The sequence below is a fragment of the Vanessa cardui genome, chromosome 9, assembly GCF_905220365.1.
Source record: "Vanessa cardui chromosome 9, ilVanCard2.1, whole genome shotgun sequence".
Classification (NCBI taxonomy): domain Eukaryota; kingdom Metazoa; phylum Arthropoda; class Insecta; order Lepidoptera; family Nymphalidae; genus Vanessa; species Vanessa cardui.
Window position 1 is genome coordinate 10,804,877 of NC_061131.1, and position 25,643 is coordinate 10,830,519.

The following is a 25,643-nucleotide window of genomic DNA, read 5'->3' on the forward strand; positions in this document are numbered from 1 at the left end:
ATACCAAGTTTTATCTCTATCAGTTCAGCGCTTTACGTGTAGAGCGGTAACAGAGTTGCTTTTATAACACTAGTTATTTTAAAATTTAGAATGTTGATAATATCTATTGTTGCCTTCACAGTTTATTTACTTTATATGTGTTTGCGTTGTTATACTGTTATAGTTCCAATTTTAAATTGCTGAAGTGGGTTATAGATGAACCTTGAAGTAGAGAGAGCTAGATATACAATTTGTTACTATATATTTTATCAATAAATGTACTCATTGTTTAGAAATGCGTCATAGATTGTCTATCATTTGAAGTTGATGAATTTTGAGATATATACTTACTATTACTACTACTACGTACTGATTCTTCTATCGACGATGTAAAAAAATTTGGAGCGCTCTTGCATAAAAAATAAACAAGTTCTTCAAGGCTCACATATGATACTTACCTGTAAAGTATCACAGAATATAGTGGATCTCAAACGTACTGTTATAATCAAGTTCATGGTTCTTCAATCTTCACCGATAATTCTGCGAGAAAATTAGTCATATGCGTCGGTTTGATACTTGACAGAAACGTCCCAAATCCAATTCTGACTGTGAGATAAGTTTTTTACGTGAATTGTCACTTGAACTTAGTTTTTGTACTTTGATGCCTTTTACGTGTTTTTTTTACAATATTAAGATTGAATGAAATATTGATACACAATGTATAAACGCTAATGTAAAGAGTTAGTTTGGGTGTTGCCCAAAATGGATCTTGATCTTGAAGTCTTGGTCTTATTGTTGCAGTTTTGCAAAGCCAAAACCGCATAATTTTAGCAAGATCAAGACTAAGACGTATCGTGGAAGATTTGAACTAAAACAAGACTATGCCTGCGAGACTTGCGTCTTGCGGTTAGGAGAGAATTTCGTTTCAGGGTGCGGATATGCTCATTTATACTTTATTATGGCTGTATTAATTCAAGCTTAAAATTAACAACAAAATCAGAACAGAATAACGTAACAGAGTAGGTATTACTCTGATACGTTGTTCTAAGACCTAAAGAAATGTTTAAAAAATAGCAACAGCCTAATAGGTAATTAAAGGCAAAGTATAAGTAATATATATTTTTTAAAGCGGCAGTAATTATTTATTCTTAAAAAAGACAAAGTTATTAGCACATTTTGGGATTTGTAGGTAACAGTCTGAAAACTCACCAGTATTGGGCACATGCCTACTATGCCGAAAGAATTTTTTGTCTAATTTAAATCCACCGATGATTCAGGTTGCTGGATAAATTAAGCTATACTTATCGTTATTCTAAAAGGTCTTAAAATCGTGCAATTTATAGGAGAACATATTTGATTTTATAATTAAGTATCTAACGTAGTTTAATTAACCATTTTCTACCTATTTCCATAGTGAAAAGTTTATTACGTCACTTCTGAAGCATAAAATTTCTCAATAAAAAAACCATACAATATGAACAATAGCGATATCATGATAAAATCTAACACACAATGATTCTTGATGCCGCCGAGCTTCAAATGAGTTTTATAAGTAAATTATTATGTATTTGAAAATTCAGTGGCGCTTGACAGCATTCATTTAAATCAGCTATTATTTATTAATCAGCGATTAAGGTTCGAATGTTTCATCAATGGGCCATCATTATTATTCAGATATTCAAAATTGGAATGCGACGCTAAATTACTTAAAACACAAAATAACCTTTCGGTCGAAGGTTCCTTTATTCAGCCAATACGATAAAAATATTAAAAAATAAATACATTACTAACTATTGAAATGATATAAATTACGAAAGTAAAGTGGCACATAACCTAAAGCTATTTTATAAACAGGTAAACGCATAGAATGCATGGTAATATCGACGCAGCAATGTACGATGTTGTTTACACAATCGCTCCTCGAGGTCACGGAGGCTGCGCAGGAGTTGCGCAGTGCTACCAACCTAACAGCTCGATCACGAGATATATCTCTTCTATCTTCTTCCTTATCAGCTGATGTCTCGCGAATAGGTAAAACACGATTATTCGTGTGGATCGACTGCTAAAGATTTTTCTTCTGTTTGAAATGTAAGTACTTAATATACTAAAAATTAAACAATTTGACATTTAAACCTGTTTTTTTGATAAGTTTGGCGTACACAATGAACTCGAAACTATCATTAAAATCAATAGTAAATTGTACCATCAATGAGAAAATTAATGTAATGATCACATCATGAAGTTACTGACTCGGTCACATGCTCGGGGGCACCAACATCAGCGACAATTTTATTCAGTTTGTTCTCGCGCGACCGTCGCGCTAAACGTGTGCTGTGGTCTTATTCTGGCGCTCAAAACACGATAACTGGTGCGTTAATAAATATATTTTTTTATTCTTATAACGATTACTATACCTTATTAACAAATTATTGCCTGAAGTTCGAATTGTTCCTTGAATGTAAAATGAATTTCATTGTAATTAAACATATGAGCTAATGTTACGTGAATTCTTGTTTCCTATCAGTTGACTTAATGCTTTCTATCGTGAATTTATAATTTTTTTTATTTGTTCGAATATACTGCCCTTATATTTTCTATAACATGTATATAAATTTAGTTGTATAAATAGGTAGTTTGTAAACTGTGTTATTTTTCTGATTAAAACAATGCTGCGCTTGCAGTGTTAGTAAATTATAAAGCTAATGAATGAGATTAGCGTTATGACATTATTGTCGTTTAATGTTTAAAAATATCTATTCTTCTCATTATCATTCTGAGCAATGGTTTTGAATTTTAAATTATTATAAATAAAATATTGCAGTTTATTTTATTATTGTATAATTTATTTAAATATTTGCAAATTGAATTGTTTCACAATGATAATGTAAACGAGTTGCCTCTGGCGCAGTTGCAGGGACCAGTCTTGTATGCAGGTTGTAACGGCTTCAATTCTCGTGACAAATATTTATGTTGGCATTACGTGTATAAATTTTGGTTTGTCTATTGTTTTTAATGATCACCCAAGCAGGCCCCAAATGGCTGTCGCTCCCTGTTGTTCTCAACAACTAATTACTAGTGCCTTTAGGCAGGAAAAACATACTTACTAATCCAATGACTTAAATTCGCCTATAAAAAGATATGGACGTCAGATATATGAATAATGCTATTTTACGGAAAAACTAGGAATCTGTCGATTAGACCTCTAAAAATGAGGAGAGAAAAACTGAGTTAGGAGTTATGTAACCACTAGAAATGTACTAGCTTAATAAATCGTTCACGCCTGTAGTAAAGTATGGTATTGTACTAAAATGTAAAAATCTAGAATTAATAGTAAAAGTATTATAATATAATTATCATATAATTTGTATGGTCATGTTAAGTGCTCACTACATATTACATACTGTAATCGTGATCGAAACAAATTATTTCATCACGATGCGTAGAGTGACGTAAAATAAATAAAATTCTTCGAAAAAAAAAAGAGTTTTATGGCAAAGACAATATTTGTTTTATTTACATATTATAAAAGACGAACCATTTTGTTTCGCTTAATCGCATAAAGTTAAGCGATGCTTAATATGTTTAAAACTTGTACAGCGTTTTGATGATCCCTTTAAATTATTTAATTCCAGTATTCAATTCATAGATGTAGGAACATCAATGAAATGATCCAGAAAATATGAGTCACAGTTTTGACAAAAGACTTAAAAAATATATAATTATTAAGATATATATGTTTCTATATTAATATTTGAATTTGTAAGATAGCAACACATACTTGATATCATCAAATTTATCTTAAAATAAAAAAGGTAATTCATCTTCATGTCATGTTATCTGACATTACTTTAAAATGTCTCATTGAAGATAGATAAGTTTTATCGGCAGAGAAGCAGCACGTTTACCGTAATAACGAAGTTTGTTTAAGACATTCTTATCGATAAACTGAGATTAAGTTACATAAGGGCTTTTTTAAAATAGATAAAAAACGAACAGTAGTAGTAAGACATACTTATGCTAGCGGTCAGTAACACCAAAAATTCGTATTGCTTTTTGAGAGTTTTAACGAGTAGTTTTTTTTAATGAGTAACGACTCACTGGCAGTACGAACTAGCAGATGTGATAGAAATAAAAAGCAAATTTGAATATATTGCATTTCCGAGTTGTGTTTATTGGTGTGGCCTTAATAGCCTTGATAGATTTCTGATTTACGGGTTAGATGGTCGAATACTAACACTGAGTCGAGAAAAGCCAAGGGACATAATATATCTTAGGCATAATATGATATAAGAAATGTTTTAATTATCTTGCATGGAAATTTTAAACGGCACGAGAAACCATTAAAGTAATGAAAGTAATGTAAGGTTAAGGGTAAACATAGGCAATGCTAACTATGATATAATAATATTAAATCTTCAAAGGTTATGCATAAAAAAAAAACAATAGCTATGTATAGTGATATGCTAGTTTTCATTCATATGCAATAAGGATCCCAAATTTTGTCAGTTAGTTCGAAATTGGATCGATTAGTGAACGTTACACATTTTGTACAGATAAAATATTAAAATGTTTTACAGTTTTAGGATTTCCGTTGCTTTTTTAATTATCTTTAAATTATAAAAAAAAAAACTATGATGTACTCGATTGGTGATGACCTAATATTTATGGTACATAGGCGATCTTTATATAACTACTAACAAGGCATTACGTAATCGCATCATGCTAAATTGTATTATATCCACAATTCATTTAATTCTAATACAGGCATTCTGTTTCATATATATCTTTAGATATATACCCAGTTATGTCAAACGTCGGTGCAAGCTTTATTAAATTAGTGTTCAAAATTCGACCTTATGGGTCAATGATTTATTGAGGAAAATGTTTAAGAATTCACATGTTTTGTCAACATGTATTATAAGAAAGAAAATCGGTTGACAAACAGAGAAGAAAAATGTTTGCGTTCAGACAGACGCGGCGGAGGGAGCTTGTTTTATATTATGTAGTGATCACGCGAATCCGACCCAATCCGACCGGCTTTTTCTATTCATATTATCTAAGGTTTACAATAAGACCGGTTTCGTCTTCTTTAGTATTTTTAATAAAAAATATCAAACACAAGTATGACCTATTATTACATCGTACGGTTGACGGTTGCTAGGTGGTTAGATATTTGATCCAACTTATATTACGACTACATTTACATTTTATAATCTTTCTTAGAACGTATGATACTAACGAACAATTTATGCGAAACGTCACATAATTTTATTATGTAAAAATACTTAAATTAAATACTTTTTATCAATTGTATAAATTAAAATATTATTTTTTTTTAATTAAAAGAACATTTAAGTAATATCACGAATATAAATTCTGCATTTGTTCATTACACATTGCGCTGAAAGAAAACGCTGCAATGTTATTACATGATTCTAAAGTGCATGGTGCCTATTATAAAGTTACCTATTTCTATTGACGTAGCCAATGCAATTATCGGTCGATTAAAGGCATGGCGGCAAACAGCTGTGACTAATGTTCAAAACAAATATTTAGCTAAGGCTCGGATTGATAATAATTAGACATTCTTTACGCGAACTATTTCATAGAACAACATTTATTTCGTTAATTTTTATTAATGTTTTCGCAGATGTGTAATGTACAAATTATATTATATTTCTATAGTCAGCAAGCGATATTATGTAATTTGGGTTATTATATTTCATACTGCTTGCAAGTTGTTTTATGTTAGTTTAACAATTTGTAATATTACAATGTTTACAAAGTCGCCGTATGTTCTATATCACTGCAAAGCTGTGTTCATATTACACATTTAATAATAAGTTTTTGTGTACATTAGACCATACGTAGAAATATGTACACAGTGTGTATAACGCAGAAAATCTAGAATAGTGTGAAAGTAAATAAAATTAATAGTCCGTGACACTTAAAATAAAGTAGGTACACATTCCGAGATTCCAAGATCGGCAGTACAACTGCGATTTCGATAATTGCTGTTAATTTTACTTAATTCTATTTTTAAAAGGAATTGTACATAAAATAAATGAAATAGACCAATATTTAAACTGAAAACTTACAGTCAGTACAAATTTTAACAATCATACTTATTAGATTATATTTATATCATTTTGTTTCTAATGGACGTTTGTAAATTAGTGTCAGCTTACTCGTCACTATGCAACTCGGACGTTTTATGTTATAGGTACACACACAACTAATATATGTATAAACTACGATTCCTATATTTTTCGCTATACTTTCCAAATTTGAAAGAAATAATATTGCCATAAAATGAATACATTTAACTTTAACATCTGCAAATCTTAAAAAATTAAAAAAATCGTTACATTTTTTAATCCAAACTATGTTCATGGCCTTGATGTTTGCAGCCTTATAATATGCTAAACTCAATATCGATGTGACATTGAAAAAATATTAGAATAAATACATATTGTACCTAATTTAATACTTTAAAAAAATATATAATTACCCTATTCGGTCAATAAAGATTTTCTTCTAATTGAGTTATATAAACTGTAGTTGATTTTGAGATTCTGCAGCTTCAAACGTATGATTTGTGATAAATCATTTCAGTACTAATAGCCGAGTTACCATTGGACCATTAATATGCCGTCATCGTCTAATACCTGACGGCCTGCGGACTATATTTAGTGAGTTTACAAGAATACACAATTTGTTTATCGATAGCTTTGTTCATCGTTATTATTACCTGCTCACTGCTATAATTTATCTGTGGTGTATTTTATATTAATAACGAATTTTAATCTTGAGTTGTATAAGCAGAGAAAACGAGCGCATGTGTATTAACAGTATGAAAACCATTCGTTCCTTATTTTGAAACTGCGGTAATGTTTATTCTATATTTTTTCATATCTTACTGATCATTATTAAACAAGACAAATTAAAGATTAGGATTGATCCAAAAAGGTCCTTATCCAATGAACAGATAAATACATCAGATATCAGTGTAAAGGTCACAATATCGGAAGAGGGAAAATAAAATACCGGAAACGCGTCCATGGCGACCTTCATGCAACATATGAGTGTGACTTTTAAAATAATATGTCACAACTACGCCATGTAGGCCTTAAAGTATTATAAATGTATTTTCAATTTTTCATTTAACGTTACATCTGGGTGGCCGAAGATGAAACGTCTCTATAAATTTCAACTAATGATTTATCTAATTACGAAAAATAAAATATGTTGTAATTATCCTGCTAAAAGTGTTGTGGTATTTTTTTACAGTTACTACATAATAAAAAATGTAGGTTAGTTTTAGAGGAGTGTCAAATGGTTAAGTAAGCATAAGCTATAAAAATAAACCTAACAAATAATTATAATTCTAATTTGTATTTTTTTTGCTGTCTTTACTCGTCGTCTAACGCACACTAAGATATCTTGTATATCTACAAGATGTCTTTCACGAGTCACGCACACGTACAAGTAAAACGTAAGTAAACGTAATGTGGTAAAGTTCAAACTGGATGTGCGTAATTTACGCTGTTAATCTTTCCGAAAACCATAACCGTCTGACAATCATTCCTTACATAGAACCTTTGTAACTAAGAGATTGTCCCTTGCGTCTGCAAGTACACGGGCTCACACACCCTTCAAAACAATTCAAGACTATACTAAACATTTCGCCGTTTGGAAGTAGAATATGTAATGTACAGTCAGAGCAAGAAAACCTTCGTCAGTTTGCAAATTCATTCTTTTATCAAGTCTTTAACTCTTTGCATTTTAATCTTAACATCAAATTATTGGGACGCCATATGTCATTCTCGATCGGTAAAGCAGATTATCGCTCATACTGAGTACACGAAAACAGATCTTAAGGTGACAAACCCTTTCTTACTCCGACTGTACCTACGATACGGGCTTGCATAAAGCCTTACCACCAAGTAAACCATAATAAAGTGTATTTTATTTTAACATACATAGTATTTAATGAATAAAACATTTTAGTGGCATAGATAACTTATAATTATTTTCTGCCTTGATATGCGATTTTAAATGCTTATTGTAACTGCACGATAATTGAAACCAACAATGTGTAAATTAAAAAGACTGACATAATTGCTACTGTATTTATTTCCACCGATGATATCGATTTTGTTCTTGGTTTCTAAATTTTCCGATTCATGGAAATATAGGGTCAAGTGGGGGACAGTGTAACAAGGGGCACAGTATAACATCAAGGTTAGCTCTGTCATGTTCTTATTTGTCATGGCAACTCTTTCCGTGTTTTGACAACCTCATGTGCCGCCATCTTAATCAAGTGTCATCGGACTTCGAATTGCCGAGTTAACGGAATAGTCATAGAATTTATGTTTTGTGGAAAAAATTTGTGAAAAATTTAACTACTGAAGTTTTGTTCTTGTTGGAAAACTAATAATATCTGGTAAGTAAATATATGTTTCATTTAATCTTTAATTACTTGGTGTTTAAATAAAAAACAAAGTGAATTGCAATTTCTAACCTATAAATTTTTATTCATTTTTACATTTAAACAATAAGGTGTGGGGTACAGTGTAACGGGGTACAGTGTAACATGTTATAGTGTGCCCCTTTTAACATCTTTTTTTTTCAAGGTGTGCTCGCAGTAATAAGATGGTTCGGAATCGGAAAAGGAAGACGGAAATTGGTCTACACGATGCTAATGATATGAAAGAAGCAATAGAGTTGGTAGAAAATGGAATACCCTTGAGAAAAGCAGCCGAAAGAAAGAACGTAAATTATGGCACTTTGTATCGTTATGTTAAAAAGAAAAAGACCTGTTCAGCCGAGGAAACTGAAAATCTGCGGTTGACTCCTAATTACGCGGTTAATAAAGTTTTTTCAAATGATCAAGAATCAGCATTAAAACAATATCTTATAACGTGCTCAAAAATGTGCTACAAAAGATTGGTTGGATGGGTTTCGAAGAAGGAATCCAGATTTAACTTTGCGCAAACCAGAAGCCTGTAGCCTTTCAAGAGCTACATCGTTTAACCGGTATAATGTTGAAATGTTTTATAACAATTTGGAAGAGGTAATGAAAAGGTGTCCTAGTTTTGGCGACGGTACTAGACTATTTTGTCTTGATGAAACTGGTACGACGACAGTACAAAAACCAAAAAGAGTTTTGGCATTAAAAGGATCAAAACAGCTCAATAAAGTAACAAGTGGTGAACGAGGAACCCTTGTGACAACATGCTGCGCAGTTTCTGCCACAGGCAATGCCCTGCCACCGGCGATGGTATTTCCTCGGAAAAATTTCAAAACTCCCATGTTGAAGGGCGCCCCTATTGGTACATTGGGCTTAGCGCAACCTACGGGCTGGATGAACACCGAGTTGTTCCCTCAGGTTATAAAGCATTTTGTAAAAGTAACTGGAAGCTCAAAAACAAACCCATCGCTTTTTATACTTGATAATCACGATAGTCACTTAGCTCTTGAGGCTTTGAACATAGCTAAAGAAAACGGCATGACTCTGCTTACCATTTCGCCTCATTCCAGCCATAAATTACAGCCACTCGATGTGTCAGTGTTTGGTCCTTTACAGAATTATTACAACGCCGCAATAGATTCATGGCTTTTGCGTCATCCGGGAGTACCTGTGACGATATACAATATTGCAGAACTACTAGGTGAAGCATTTGAAAAAGCAATGACACCCATAAACATAAAATCGGGTTTTAGGAAAACCGGCATATTTCCATTTGACAGGAACATTTTCACCAGTGAAGATTTTATGCCAAGCGAGATTACAAACAGAACTTTAGAATCTTCAGCTTCATTATTACTGCAACATGAACAGACAGCAAACCAGACTACGGCTTCCGAAATTTCCTTGATGCAGGAAAATGAGCAATCTCTAAACCGGCCTTCGACATCTAAAAACTCTGAAGAACAGAACGAACAGCTCTCAAATCAAAATACGGCGCCTGAAACTTTGTTGTCGCTTCAACAAAATTTCGAAGAACCACAAAAAGTCAGTGATCCGATGAAGCAGCAAGAAAATATAAGCTTAATAACAAATGATGTTAATAGAATGGAAGACATTTTAGCCAGCCCAATTGAATGCAGAGAATATCCAAAGGCTGGTCCCAGAATCTCTAAAAAAGGAAGAAAAAGAGGTAAAAGTTGTATCGCTACCGATACACCAATTAAACAAGAATTTGAAGAAGCATCCAAAGAAAGAGAAAACAAGAAGCGTAAAAAGAAAACTCCCAATGAGGGAAATATAAAAATAAAGAGAAAACCAAAGAGAGTCGAAAAAGTTACCAAGGTTTTATTTGCTAGTTCTGAGAAAGGCTCCGAAAATTTAGATGAAGATTCAGATATTGTATCTAGCGGTTCAGATGATATCCCTCTTTGTTTGTTGAAAACTCCAGAAAAAGATGATTTTGTAGTTGTAAAATTTATGGGAAAACAGACAAAGCATTATATAGGAAAATTATTGACGAATAATGAGTTAGATGAATATGATGTCAGTTATCTACGCAAAAGTAGTAAAGTTGATAATGTCTTTTATTTTCCTTTAGAACCGGATCTTGCTATTGTCAAAAAGGATGATATTGAGCTTATATTGCCTTTACCTAAAACGAAAAAACAAACGAAACGTCAGGCAGACTTCTATTCATTCCCAGAAAAAATTCTAAGGCAGTTTAATCTATGTTAAGAAAAGATTTTTCATAATATTATATTTTTTTATGTTTGTTTTTGATTGCCAAAAATATGTTTAGATCATAATTGAAGTTAAAGGATGTTATATTTTTGTTTCTTTTTTTATTTGTATGTTTATTGATGTTGTTTAGTTCACTGTTATAGTGTACCCCATCTTGTTATACTGTACCCCTATAGCTGTTAAACTGTACCCCACCCCTGGGGCACACTATAACAAAATTGTGATCTCAGAAAACTAAAAAAAAAATTGTTTCTATATATAATTTTGATATTATTTCAAACCTAATATGGAGGTAAAGACTGTTGATTTTAAGGTAAAAAATAAGGAGACATTACAATAAACGGTTTTATTTCTAAAAAGAAAAATAACTTTTTTGTTACACTGTCCCCCACTTGACCCTACATTATTTCCATGAAACGGATAATTTATGCTTGGTTATGGATTATTTATGCCTATTTCTAGTTTGACGTCCACGGTTTCGCTCCAGTTTTCGGAAATGGTCACCAGGGAGCTTTAAATTCAATTCAACACTGTGACATGACACCAAAGAGGTCTTATGATCCTATTTGAATAAGAATGTTTGAATTTCGTTGTTAGGCAAAAAAGTCGCCCATGTCCTTACTTGCTTGCTTAAGAAAAATTACATTAAATTCGGGTCTGTGGTTTGCTCGTGAAAGAGCAATAAACACACAGATCGAGTTGCTTTCGCATTTATAATATTACTATAGATACGGTATTTGCATTCTTTTTGTAAGAATTTTGAAGGTTACTTTTTGTTTGCAACTACACTAAGAACGTTGACAATGATTTTTTGATTGCGTGATTTGGAATTTAAATGAGTTTCCTTTGCCTCAAAGACCTGTTCCAAGATGACATTTAAACATTGTGTTTAAAACGCTTCTAATTAGTGTTACATTGTTAGTAACGTTCCTTTTGTATTTCAAAGAGTAGGAAGAAAATTTCACAATTTGGCGTTATTATTTAGTTTATGAAAACAATTCGTATATAAACCAGACTACATTGTTTCTCGTCAAAATTCTGTCTGCAAATAATTTATCGGCGTATAAATCGTTAGTTATAATAAATGCAAGGAAATTTATCCTGTGCGATGTTTATTTTAAGAGCTTAAATCGCGTCCGGTTACTTTTATATCGATACAGCGAACAAATTGTTTCCAAATTCTTACACGCATCATTCGTGCTTCGAATATAGCTTCAACTAATTGCACCTGAAGACTAGATAATTTTGTTTTAATCAATCTCTAGTACAGATGCCGTACAATTTACTTAGACGGATGATAATATTATTAGAATATTTTATGAAAAGTCAGTTTGTGAAATATCCTACATATTATATGTATATGTGAAAATTAATACAAAACAACCAAGCATCGTAAAAGTAATCGAGAAATTAGTAAAGGCCCAAAAAAACACAAAAGTCTATTATTATTTCGATGCGTTTCCGTACGACTGGATTCAGAAGATCACCGTAAACCTTGATGTTATTTGTCTCCACGATTGTTTACAAAAAAAAAAAACTGTCGCAAAAACTTTGCCATTGGCCTTCCGCTGGTCATGAAATAATTCCTGCTTCAATGGGTACATAGGCGTCATAATCGCGTAAGAGCTGCAATAAATAAAATTTTAACAAAAAGAAAAACCGACTTCTAACAAAACACTATTTTAAAACAAATGAATATGCACGAAAAAGTGATAAAAATAATTGCGTATTCAACATATTTTTTAGAGTCTTCCTAAGTTAAATGAAATGAAAAATATTAGACTACTTAAAAGTCGATTAACGATTATATCATGTAGTTATAGTTATTGGTATATTTGGAGCCGGTGTCAGCCACGGTGCCCTTGCCCCAACAATCAAAAGAAAGAAGCGATACGAGCCCCTTGATTGATCCAGTATATTATTGTGTAAAAGGCAATTTGTAAAAAACATATTTGTTAAAGTATTCTCGTATTGTTTTTTGATAGATATACTGTAGGGTTTTATTGGCTGACACCGACTCCAAATATAACAATAATTATAACTACATGATATAATCGTTAATCGACTTTTAAGTAGTCTAATATTTTTCATTTCATTTAACTTAGGAAGACTCTAAAAAATATGTTGAATACGCAATTATTTTTATCACTTTTTCGTGCATATTCATTTGTTTTAAAATAGTGTTTTGTTAGAAGTCGGTTTTTCTTTTTGTTAAAATTTTATTTATTTTTTGATTTTAAGTGAAGCTGATGTTGACTAACTAATTTTTTTTAATATGGTTAGATTTAGCGTTCCGTTTATATGAGTCAGAAACTACTTCGAGGACAATTTCAAAGGAAACTTGCGAATAAAGCAAAAATAGACTTTCGAAAATGCGACTTTACGTCACGCGGCGTAAACTACAAGGATCCCTCGAAAGAGCTGTAATCGAACTCAGCAAAAAATCTTTGAAAAAGACCAACTACATTTCGTACATCATATGACATCACATCACATACACAAAATTTGATTAAAGATAGTAAGAAATTCTGCCCCATATCGCACCCTAACTGCGAGCCGTATAGGAGTTCCATCACTACATAGTATAAAACAAAGTCGCTTTCTCTGTCCCTATATCTTTAAATCTACGCAACGGATTTTGATGCGGTTTTTTTTAAAAGATAGTGTGATTCAAGGGGAAGGTTTGTGTATATAATACATGAACAATATAGTAAAGAAACACTCATAATTTTAGAAGTTTGCGATGTGATGTCGTATAGAAACAAATTCTGTAGTATATTTAGTATCAGTATTGCACCCGTGCGAAGCCGGGGTGGGTAGCTAGTTGATTATAATATTCGACTATGATAATTACATAAACATAACCACATTACGGAAGGTGACTCAAATATCCAAATAACCTATAAATAAAAGATTCGACGGAGTATCGCTAACATGCTCCGCAGAATTGTTCCGTTCCCTTCCGTTCCGTTACTTTGTCATGGATCCTGTGCTCAGAACCTTACCAAACTTTCACCAAATTACCCTTGAAATATATATTTTATAATAAAAAAAGAATTATCAAAATTGGTTAACGTGATTTTCAGTTATTCACCTATTTGTCGCGCATATACATAATGCAAATTTAAGACTTATGTCGTTTTCATATGGATACCATCATCGGAAAAAAAAATAAAAAAAATGGGACCCCACGGGAAGCACTACCTTTCCAACAAAAAAAAAATTATCAAAATCGGTCCACCCAGTGAAAAGTTATGAGGTAACAAACATAAAAAAAAAAAAAAAAAAAAAAAAAAAAAAAAAAAAAAAAAAAAAATACAGACGAATTGATAACCTCCTCCTTTTGGAAGTCGGTTGAAAACTACATTGTTCGTTGTTGCGTTTTATTACGATTGACTTTTTTTGCCTGCCGGAAACTTTAACAACCATAATGAATGAGTTATATGCAAATACATTATTTAAATGTATCTTCTTTCATGATAAAATATTCGTAACAAATGTTACAAAATATGTTAAGGATACATACTTATTATTCTTTTAAAATGATTGTGTATATAATTATGCATTTTAAAAAACCATTTAAGCGTGAAATTACGGCACTAATAATCGGTCACTTTGTGCTTTTCATGTTTGTTTTGTATTACTTAGTACTTTTCATTTATTCCTATGAATACATAATTAAAACGATCTTTGAGTTTAAATGACTTATTCTTGGAAAATGTTTAATAATCTAAAACCATAGGTACTGGAATATCGGACGTCGTTACGCATTACGCTTATGTGTTTATTTACTGTTTTCTGACGAATCATTTTTAAGGCGCAAATCTCAAGATTAAAATACCTAAATGTTCACTCATTAATTAGTATACCGTGATACTGTGCATTGGTATATTGCGTCATAAACATGATTGTTTTAATGCTTTTAAAGAATCTTTAATTATGTGCTTACCTACAACACGCAGTCGACTCTAACTAAAAATAATTTATTTATAAATTATATAAGTAATTCGCCGAATCTTTAATTCTGTGAAATAGTTAGGCTTGAGGATGGTTTATACTATTTAAAAATCGAAATGATCTAATACCTCGTTAGCGTGACGCTGCAAGTCGCCAGCCCTCAGTAACAATTGATCGTAACGATAACAATAACTGAAGCAATCATTTCTAACCTTGTCATGTAGAAAGGTGATCCACTTGATACAATCATGCCCCCATTCCGGCGGTATAGCTAGATTGAAAAGTTTTCTTGAAACAATTATTAATAAATGTCATATATATCCGATACAAGGTCAATACTGTAATGATTTATATTATTATTTCAATAGAATATTATTAACGTAGTTTTAGGGAAATAATATTACCTTAGGAGTACTAGTGTAGTAAGTTTTAGAAAGCCCATAAACCCCGTCTTATAACTACTGGTAACAGGAAAATGCGTTTATGTTTTTAATGAGTCGGATTTGCGGTTGATATTTTGTATAACTATATTAAATGTTAATTTTTATATCTTCATTTCTGTCCTTTGTGCATTTAATTCATTTAAAAAGTATTTTGCATACTTCATATTATATGTACATTAGCGTTCCCACTAATATTAGCCTTACATGACGCATAGTTAATTATTTTGTAAGACCTATTTGTACACTCACAGTTATTAAACTATAACTTTTTATCGTTCTTACAAATGAGTTTTTATATCAGCTGCATTAAATTGCTATGAACTTGATCTTTATTTTTATAATCTGTGGTAATTGAATAGCTTTGTCTCGCGGCCATTCATAAAACATACATCTCACGTGCCTGTAATTATACTGACATACAATGAATTTCGCATTGTTGTTTAAATCCGGAACGAATAAGTATCTCTCGATTTAGCTCAAACGTTTACATAAGTAGCCATCCTTAATATTATATTATTACAATTTATTTTAGGTACATTACGTATTACTTAAATGAAAAAACGACTAAACCAATATGCATCAAACTTATACCAAAATACAGCGCGTTCTGAAAAAGTTATTAGTGGTTTAAATTTAGATACTTTAAAGTTAAGTGCTTTAAATTTAAATACACGTGACACGTGATAATTTTATGTTCTTATGACTACCGTTCCATACAAATTGTGATATTATGATTATGATATTTTCAAACTACTTAGATGTTTTGTTCAATAGAATCTAATTGATAAAACTCAGAATATTAGTATTTTATTCATAGTTATTATATAAATTATTCATTATTAATTTGTTTGATAGAAAACCGAGGTGTTGGGCTTCTACTCCAATGAGAATTTAATTCCTTTTTTTGCTATTTTTTATTTTGGTCATCCTGAAAATAACTCTTCAAAAAAATGGTCTTACAATCACGACACATTATAATTATAATTTAATGCTACTGAACCACGCACTGATTCAGAGTTCCTAGAGCTAAATCTGTATAAGCATAAATTAATTTTTTTTTCATCTAAAATACACACAGGTACAGGTCCTAATAAGGTTCTGCCTTTTCTATGAACGTATGGAATTCTAAAGATAAGATTAGCGAGATAAGGTGTAGCAAGCTAAACGAATTAATTATCTTTTCAGAAGAAAAAGGGGCAGTATAGACCACCAAGATGGGGGCAATGTTCCGGAGCGAGGAGATGGCTCTCTGCCAGCTCTTCATACAACCAGAGGCGGCGTACACGTCCGTCTCGGAGCTCGGCGAAGCTGGTACCGTGCAGTTTAGAGATGTAAGTTTATTTTTAAAAGATAGAATATAAGTAAGAGCTTCTATGACTGCGCCCCATTTAAGCAGACCCTTTGCCTATTTTACTGTCTCACTCCCTAAAACTTAACCGCGGGTTCCTTGCTGCAAATGCGCTGCCAAAAAAAATGAGCGCGATGTATGTTTTTAATGATACTGGCATGTAAATGCGTTTGTATTGGAATCGAGTACTAGGAGCTCAGCGTAATCTTAACAAGAGCAAAAAAAAAAAACAATAGTCCTGCTCAGTCTGTCTATTCTTGCGCCCCCGAGAGTCGACGCCCTGTGCTTGGGCACCGGTGGCACCGCCCTATTTACGCCACTGGTTACATAATTATCTTTACTGCTTATTCACCAAATTAAGAAAGTATTTAGAACATTCTACACTTTTGATCTATTGAATTTACATATGGTTTTAGCCACGGTCATGTTTAATCGCGATCAACCTGTTTTATTTCGTCTGAGTAGACAGCTCGTGACCACAAAAGGTGCAATTTGCAATTCTATCACACATCGACTATAAAAAAAGTATGATCGCGGCTAAAATCAGAATATACGATGGAAAAAAAATATCCTTTTCTTAAAAAAGTATATTTTAGGTGATTATGTTATTTTAAATATTATAATTTATTATCTTAATAATTTAAAAACGCAACATTTTCTAAAATACATGTATTGTGAACACTTTTTTAAAAAATATTTTATTTTAAATGAATGTAAACGCCGTCGCTAACATGATAATTAAATAGTTATAACACTCGTAAATAGTTTATGAGTTTAAGTACACAAGTGCACACTTGTTGTTCTAGTTCAAAGCCATGTTGAAACAAACGCATCCTCGCGGTACATTTCTTAGCAAATCGATTGTTTTATTATCCTATATTCTTAAGTGCTTACTTCAATGTTTGTACTTTATAGGTTAAGTAAGAAATATTTTAATTGTGTTGATCATTCATAACGACATATGGGTAGATATAGATAATTAAATTGTGCTTAATCAATTTCAAGTCGACAATTAAGAGTCGAGATGGCCCAGTGGTTAGAACGCGTGCATCTTAACCGATGATTGCGGGTTCAAACCCAGGCAAGCACCGCTGATTCATGTGCTTAATTTGTTTTTATAATTCATGTCGTGCTCAGCGGTGAAGGAAAACTTCGTGAGGAAACCTGCATGTGACAAATTTCATAGAAATTCTGCCACATGTGCATTCCACCAACCCGCATTGGAACAGCGTGGTGGCATATGTTCCAAACCTTCTCCTCAAAGGGAGAGGAGGCCTTTAGCCCAGCTGTGGAAATTTACAGGCTGTTGTTGTTGTAATCAATTACAAATATGTACGAGACTAGTACAGTATTGCATACGAATTTATTATTAGTTATCTTTGAAATATATTAGTCGAACCTACATTCATCATTTTGCCTTTAATCTGAAATTATGTTCTCATTGGTTGCCTATTGTGACATCGGGTATAATCAGCCAATGAGCACTGAGATTAATTTAATTAAATAATGTTTCAGAAATTTAAATAAAACCTCTTTTGATTATTTTTTTTTGTGTTATTTGCTAAAGCACTAATGTCACAACAACTGGTACACACCAAATTGCAATGACAAGTCAACCTTGCGAGCTGCCTTCGGGAAACAGCCGAACTTGCAACCAGTTTACCTTTAATTATAAGTGACAGATCGATCAAGTTCACGTAACTCGTAACGCAGTTCACTTACACAGTTGATTTATATAATAGCGTACATATGTTTTTGTTACACGATTATATATTGAAAATATTTTTCTTTCGACATAAAACGAGTAATAATAAGCCTGCATACGACAGTGAATGTTTTATAGTTTTGTTTTTTATGTACCTACAATGTACCAACGTTAAACGGAGGAAATGTATGAATCAATTGGAAAAATGATACTGTTTAAGTGAAAACACATGTAGCTATAATACAATAAATTAAATTTATATTATCTGTTCACTTGAGTAAGAATCATGATATAAAGACACTTCACATTTGAAATAAGTAAATTTAGGTAAACAAAAAATAAAAATAAAAGTAAACTTAGAGCTAGTTTAAACATAGTTTTATGTGAACAAGTAAAATGATAACAAATATTTAGATATAGGGTTTGAATACTCATCGTATAAAGAAGAAGAAAATATTTTATCATCAGTTAGTTTCAGAGTAACGATAGTTGTATTACTTAGCTTAAATAAAATAATTCCATTAAGACTGCAATGGAAAGTTTAGTCAATAAACCATCTATTCGAATGACAAGAAATTATTCGTATTAACAGTCACGTGTATCGTGCATTATAGTATGACACAACTTAGATGTAACATATCGATGCATTCAATAAAACCGATTACTGCCGATTTATACTACCAATAGAAATAGCTCCCTATCGTGAAATTCGACGCTATTCGTCGCTATAGATTCTCTCGCCAGTTCAACCCGAGAAAGCAATTGCATGTAAATCGACGTACTTATATATTAGGAAATATGATATTACAAGTTATTAAGTTAGTGTAAAGATCATATTCACATAACAAATAAATATTGATAATTTAGGATACCGTACTTAATTCGGACGTGATCGGTTTCACGATTTTTGCCGATGCTACATCTAAGTCGTGTCGTACTATACCTATTTTCTTAATATTTCGTCTAGGATACATTTAAAAAATAATAAGTCAACAAGATTTACTATCTAGTAAAAGAAATCTGTGATAATTTTTTTATACCCATTAATTCGACTTATACGTGCAATGAAGGTGTATATCTGTCGCGTCTGGCTCGCCTTGAGCTAATATTTATAAGCACATCCCACCGTTCGGTTCAAAAGCAGCCGAGTTGTTGACCCTGGACAAACGGGATCCACTGGACCGAGCAAAAATGCAACGTAAATGATCAAATAAATTCCTCCGCGGTTTTTACTGCGATGCGCAAACTAAATGCATTCAACTAATGCATATTACTTGTTTCTAGAATTATTCGAATATGATAAAACATTGTAATTTTTTTTTCGTTACTGTAATATCAAATAAAATGTCTATGTCTAAAACTCATTCTTTAAGAATAATTGACTATATTTTCACTTTAGTTTCTTAAGCTAAAATGAGATAAAAAGTTACCTTTACTGTAAACTAAATTTATTAATAATTTAGACACTTGAATAGGAAGGAGAAAAATAGTATTTTTTGTAGCAAAGAAATTATTAAAAAAATAGGTACACGAGATATCTTGCTGATCACTTTTGATACGTAAAATTATTAATAGTACCACTATTGTCCATTTATACCAATTGGAATAAATTGAAATTAATGTAGAAACTTTAAAAAAATACCTACGAAATAACTGTTATAGATATTAATGACAAGACAACTAATCAATATAAATCATAATAATAATCAAAATAAATCATAATCAAACTATACTTTATTCAAGTAGGCACTTACTATATTGTATCATCATTCATCACTTTACCCAAACTTTTAATTAACCGTATAGCTACCACCGATTCCAAATGTAGATTTAACGAATAAAATGTCATTCGTTTAGGAAAATTTTTTTTTGCTTAGAGTAAGAATAAATAACAAAACAAATGTGTTCAAATTCCAGTTGAATCCCGACGTAAATGCATTCCAACGCAAGTTCGTCAACGAGGTGCGTCGCTGCGATGAGATGGAACGCAAACTGCGTTACATCGAGGTGGAGGTCCACAAGGACAAGGTGCATGTTCCAGCAGTCAAGGACATGCCGAGAGCGCCCAACCCTCGGGAGATCATTGATCTTGAAGTAAGGAAATATACTTTTTTTTTAAAATAATAATTTTGTCTCATTGGTATTAAATTAAATTGTCAAATTTTACCAAGTCATAAGACATTTCGTCTATCGATATTCAATAGAAACTATGCTTTTTTATTTGAGTATTAATTATTATCTATATCTTTTTTTCAGGCGCACTTGGAAAAGACAGAAAATGAAATTCTCGAATTGTCGCACAACGCCATCAATCTGAAACAGAATTACTTAGAATTGACTGAGCTTAAACATGTCTTGGAAAAGACCGAAGCTTTCTTTGCTGCTCAAGAAGAAATCGGAATGGATTCGCTTACAAAGTAAGTAAAAATCTACATGAAAGACTAAAAAATAAAACTTACACGTATATATAACTTTTAACTAAAAATATTAGAGCAGACAGACATACAAGCTACCAACAGTCACCAACTTACTTGTGCAAGCCCGTCTGGGTAGGTACCACCCACTCATCAGTTATCCTACCGCCAAATAACAGTACTCAGTATTGTTGTGTTCCGGTTTGAAGGGTGAGTGAGCCAGTGTAAATACAGGCACAAGGGACGTAACATCTTAGTTCCCAAGGTTGGTGGCACATTGACGATGTAAGGAATAGTTAATATTTCTTACAGCATCATTGTCTATGGCTGATGGCGACCACTTACCATCAGGTGGCCCATATGCTCGTCCCCCAATCTATACCATAAAAAAAACCAAACACAGAAAGTAAGAAAAGACTGATTACACTGGCTTTCTCACAAGCGTATAATTTTTAAATAATTTCCTAAGAAGATGGTAAATTGAACAGGTCACTGATATCCGACGAGACCGGTCAGCAGGCTGCCACGCGCGGCCGCCTCGGCTTCGTAGCGGGCGTGGTGCAGCGCGAGCGCGTGCCGGCCTTCGAGCGCATGTTGTGGCGCATCTCCAGAGGAAATGTCTTCCTCCGTCGCGCGGAACTCGACAAACCCCTAGAAGATCCCAACACGGTGCGCTATCAAATTATTTAATGAATATAAAATCCCAAGATAATATAAGCTCGATATTTTCACTCTGCACAATTAGACATGTGTTTGATATTTAAATTCCATTAATTATAATCATTTGTATTTATGCCCATGAACTGTTATCATACGTCAGTCCTTGTTTTTAATTTATTTAAAATTTGCATACTGCATAGAGACTTAGTTCCGTTAATATGTTTCTAATATTTATTTAATAACATTTTAGGGCAATGAAATTTACAAGACAGTATTCGTGGCATTCTTCCAAGGAGAACAGCTCAAGTCGCGCATCAAGAAAGTGTGCTCTGGTTTTCACGCATCATTATATCCTTGCCCACCATCCAATGCGGAACGATTGGACATGGTGAAAGGAGTTCGAACTCGTCTCGAAGATCTTAATATGGTAAGGAACATAAATATTGTGGAATTATCTTCTATATTTAAAGAAAAGATTTACAAATAAATTGCCCAATGACAGGTGCTGAACCAAACTCGTGACCACAGACAGCGCGTACTCGTCAGTGTCGCCAAAGAACTCGGCAGCTGGTCGATCATGGTGCGCAAGATGAAAGCAATCTACCACACACTGAACTTGTTCAACATGGACGTCACCAAGAAGTGTCTCATTGGTGAATGTTGGGTGCCGACTGCTGATCTACCCAACGTGCAGAAAGCTCTAGCTGATGGATCCGTAAGATCATCTCCTCTAATCCTTTGCCAATTCATTACCAGCTTTTAGTATGTCTACTGAATTGACATTGCATAATATAGGTAATAACGAATAAAATTTCTATAATTACAGAATGCCTGTGGTAGTTCCATTCCATCTTTCCTGAACTGTATCGAAAGCGACGAAGAGCCGCCAACGTTCAACCGCACCAACCGATTCACACGTGGTTTCCAGAACCTTATCGACGCTTACGGTGTTGCCTCTTACAGGGAATGTAATCCAGGTACGAATACATCATAATATCAATGTTGCCATGTTATTACGACTCAATAAAAATTTTATTTTACATAATATTTTTTTGTTTTTCCAGCACTCTACACCATTATTACTTTCCCCTTCCTGTTTGCCGTGATGTTCGGAGATTTGGGTCATGGTCTGATCATGGCCATGTTCGGAGCTTGGATGGTTATTAAGGAAGTTTCCCTCGCTGCAAAGAAATCTAACAACGAAATTTGGAACATTTTCTTCGCTGGTCGCTACATCATCCTACTCATGGGCTGCTTTTCAATGTACACCGGTCTCGTTTACAACGATATATTTTCGAAATCGATGAACATTTTCGGTACCTCTTGGATTGTCCCGTATGATAACGAAACGCTTGAAGCAAATGCTGCTTTGTCCTTGGATCCTAAAGATTCATACATTGATACACCATACTTTATCGGTATTGATCCCATTTGGCAGGTAAGATTATAAAATAGTATTTTAGGATTTTGTTACATAATCTCATTACAAATGTAATTTTTATATTTTATCTTCCAGTCCGCCGAAAACAAAATTATTTTCTTGAACTCTTACAAAATGAAACTTTCAATTATCTTCGGCGTAGCTCACATGATCTTCGGTGTATGCATGAGTGTCGTTAACTACAAGTAAGTGGTCGAAATCATTGATTTTAATGTTGTCTTAAATTTTCGCGATTACACATTGAAATAAAACTAGTTATAACGGATTTGAATCGCATATATTAATTATTTTTGGCATCCCGACGTTTCGAGCACTTTACAGCGTTCGTGGTCACGCTGTATAAACGCGATTCAAATCCGTTATAACTAGTTTTATATCATTGATTTTCATTCAACTCGTATAGTTGGAACATAAAGTGTAATAACTATAAATTTCTCGCTATCAACAGTTTCTTCAAGCGTCGTTACTCCATCTTCCTCGAGTTTATCCCACAAGTAGTATTCTTGTGTCTCCTCTTCGCGTACATGGTGTTCATGATGTTCTACAAATGGGTTGCTTACAGCACTTTTTCAGAGGGTAAGATATCAAATACTCTTTGATTGCGCAATATATTTTTTTAACTATAGCGACCTTTCTAATTATGCTTTTCTACTAATATTTGACACCGTTGTTTAAATGTAATGACTAATAAGATATTAAATACATTAAAAATCTAAATTAGATAGTAATGATGAAATGTTAAAAGTTTTGATATTGATTAAAGTGTAGATCCAAATTTTGATTGATCGTAACGTGTTTGTATCTTCTATTTGAAATTAGTAAAATTGGGAATCCTTTACATATACATAAGTTAGGTTCTAAAATAGGCTTTTTTGTAATAATATTTATGATTAATGCTAATAACATTAAATGTTCACAGATATAGCCTATACTCAAGGATGCGCGCCTTCCGTCCTTATCCTTTTCATCAACATGATGTTGTTCTCGAGAACTGAGCCCGAGGGTGGCTGCAAGGAGTTCATGTTCGAAGGTCAAGGCACCATCCAACGTGTGTTTGTGCTAGTCGGCCTCTGCTGCATTCCTGTCATGTTGTTTGGCAAACCCCTGTACATCCTGCTTAGTAAGAAGAAAACCCATGCTAAGGTTTGAATACGTTCTTATTTAATTAATATAAAATATCAGACTTGGAATAGTTAAAATAAGTAAAGTGTTGATCCAAAGCTATTAGATTACAACATTGGATAAGAATAACATGAGTATAGGATTAAATCTCTAAGTGCTAAATCATCGTCACTATCCTCCCAGCCCACACTGGCGACTTACCTAGTAGGGCTACAATTTAATAGTTATTACTTGTGCTAGCAATTTTTACAAAGGTCAATCTTAAAATAAATACAATTCTCTAAAATCATTTAAAAGCAAATACTACTTACATATAACGTTAAACTTAGTTCGTAGAACCATATATATACTACTTACATTAAACTTAGTTAGTATAACTTAATAAAAAATATTAAACTAAGAAAATAACATGAATGGTAGAAAAAAATATGTTAATAATCTTCCAGCCTGAACAATCGAACGGAAACGTGAACCAGGGCATTGAGATGCAGGAACAAACCGATATCAGCGCACAGCCGAAGCCTCAAGCTAAACCGTCCGGTGGGCACGACCACGACGACGAACCTTTCAGCGAAATTATGATCCATCAAGCGATCCACACCATCGAATACGTGCTGAGTACCATCTCTCACACAGCCTCATATCTCCGTCTGTGGGCTCTGTCACTTGCTCACGCTGGTAAATATACTTGTATTACGTAATTTCCATTTATCTGCCTCATTGTAAAATTAACGAACTTTTGGGTATGTACCAAAAAATAAGGAAGTATCTTCAGTATCAAAAGTTTCATATTTTTCCAAAAAGAGTAAAGTACAATTCGAATTAAATTTAGTCTTCCAACTTTTAACTAGAACAACTCGTTACTTGGGGATCAACCTCTTCATTGTTAAACATCAACAAGCATTAATTAAATTACCAAATAATCATCAGAAACGATGGAATCATAAATTCGTTTATAAATATGCAACTGATTTTGAGTTCTCATTTTCTAACAGAATTATCAGAAGTACTGTGGAGCATGGTACTGAAATTCGGTCTCCAAGACCACAACTACATAGGCGCCATCAAGCTGTATGTAGCGTTCATATTCTGGTCGCTCTTCACACTCGCCATCTTGGTTATGATGGAAGGACTTTCAGCTTTCTTACACACACTGCGTTTGCACTGGTACGTGAAATTTATTACTTGATATAGTATTCTGTTGATGACATAATCATTTGTGTATTAACTTTTTGTTTCTTGTAATCGGAACGGATCTATTAAGCATAATTTTGGTAATGATATTTTTTATAGATAATTCGATGTTTTGTGAATATAAATTAAGGACTTCAAAACCCTATTAATTTTTTTTCTCGTCAGGTTTTCATTCTATGAGATTTAGGGTGCTAAGTCCCTTCGTCTATTTTTTTCAAAGAGTAGCACAGACTATTTGAGACACATGCTTGAGTATTTTAATCTATTCTGCAAATGGCGGCAATGGTCAAAATTATCTTGATATTTTTTTAATATATACTTTTTTGTTTTAGGGTGGAGTTCATGAGCAAATTCTATTCTGGTCTGGGTTACATCTTCCAACCATTCTGCTTTAAGACGATTCTCGAACAAGAGGACAACGATGATTAAATTTGAAGTGAAACATTATCAATCGTATATACATATATATATATTTAGTATAGATTGCAACAGTATTCGCATATACTTTTTTATGCAAATAGGTGCAAAGGTCACAATAGATGTTGAATAAAGTATTATTCCGTTAAAAAATGCCTTTAATTTAAAAACAATTTTTATATCAACTAAAATCTAATATTAGGAATTACAAAGAAGGTTTTATTTTTAATTAAATTTATTTAACAAAAA

General features: G+C 32.8%; 2 protein-coding genes across 3 annotated transcripts; both read left to right on the forward strand.

Annotated features, from left to right (window-relative positions):
- The first annotated feature begins 1,936 nt into the window (after positions 1 to 1,936).
- On the forward strand, positions 1,937 to 25,547 carry LOC124532500 (V-type proton ATPase 116 kDa subunit a 1). 2 transcript variants are annotated; one of them, XM_047107412.1, is made up of 15 exons: positions 1,937 to 2,067; positions 16,279 to 16,424; positions 20,064 to 20,240; positions 20,403 to 20,563; positions 21,049 to 21,229; positions 21,471 to 21,647; positions 21,723 to 21,935; positions 22,047 to 22,197; positions 22,285 to 22,658; positions 22,737 to 22,846; positions 23,110 to 23,237; positions 23,581 to 23,804; positions 24,230 to 24,461; positions 24,779 to 24,950; positions 25,310 to 25,547. In XM_047107412.1, the coding sequence occupies exons 2-15, from the start codon at positions 16,308 to 16,310 to the stop codon at positions 25,404 to 25,406; spliced, it is 2,514 nt and encodes an 837-aa protein (XP_046963368.1). In that variant the 5' UTR covers positions 1,937 to 2,067; positions 16,279 to 16,307; the 3' UTR covers positions 25,407 to 25,547. The 2 variants fall into 2 exon arrangements, with proteins under 2 accessions (XP_046963368.1, XP_046963367.1); XM_047107411.1 differs by lacking the exon at positions 1,937 to 2,067 and adding an exon at positions 2,191 to 2,347.
- On the forward strand, positions 9,032 to 10,687 carry LOC124532470. Its single transcript, XM_047107376.1, has one exon. It carries the CDS (start codon positions 9,032 to 9,034, stop codon positions 10,685 to 10,687), a length of 1,656 nt encoding a protein of 551 aa, XP_046963332.1.
- Positions 25,548 to 25,643: the final 96 nt, after the last annotated feature.

Coding starts and splice junctions, on each gene's coding strand:
- LOC124532470 (XM_047107376.1), top strand. CDS start 9,032: ATGTTTTATAACAATTTGGAAGAGGTAATGAAAAGGTGTCCTAGTTTT.
- LOC124532500 (XM_047107412.1), top strand. CDS start 16,308: ATGGGGGCAATGTTCCGGAGCGAGGAGATGGCTCTCTGCCAGCTCTTC. Junction 20,241..20,402: donor GGGAGATCATTGATCTTGAA/GTAAGGAAATAT, acceptor TCTTTTTTTCAG/GCGCACTTGGAAAAGACAGA. Junction 21,230..21,470: donor CCCTAGAAGATCCCAACACG/GTGCGCTATCAA, acceptor ATAACATTTTAG/GGCAATGAAATTTACAAGAC.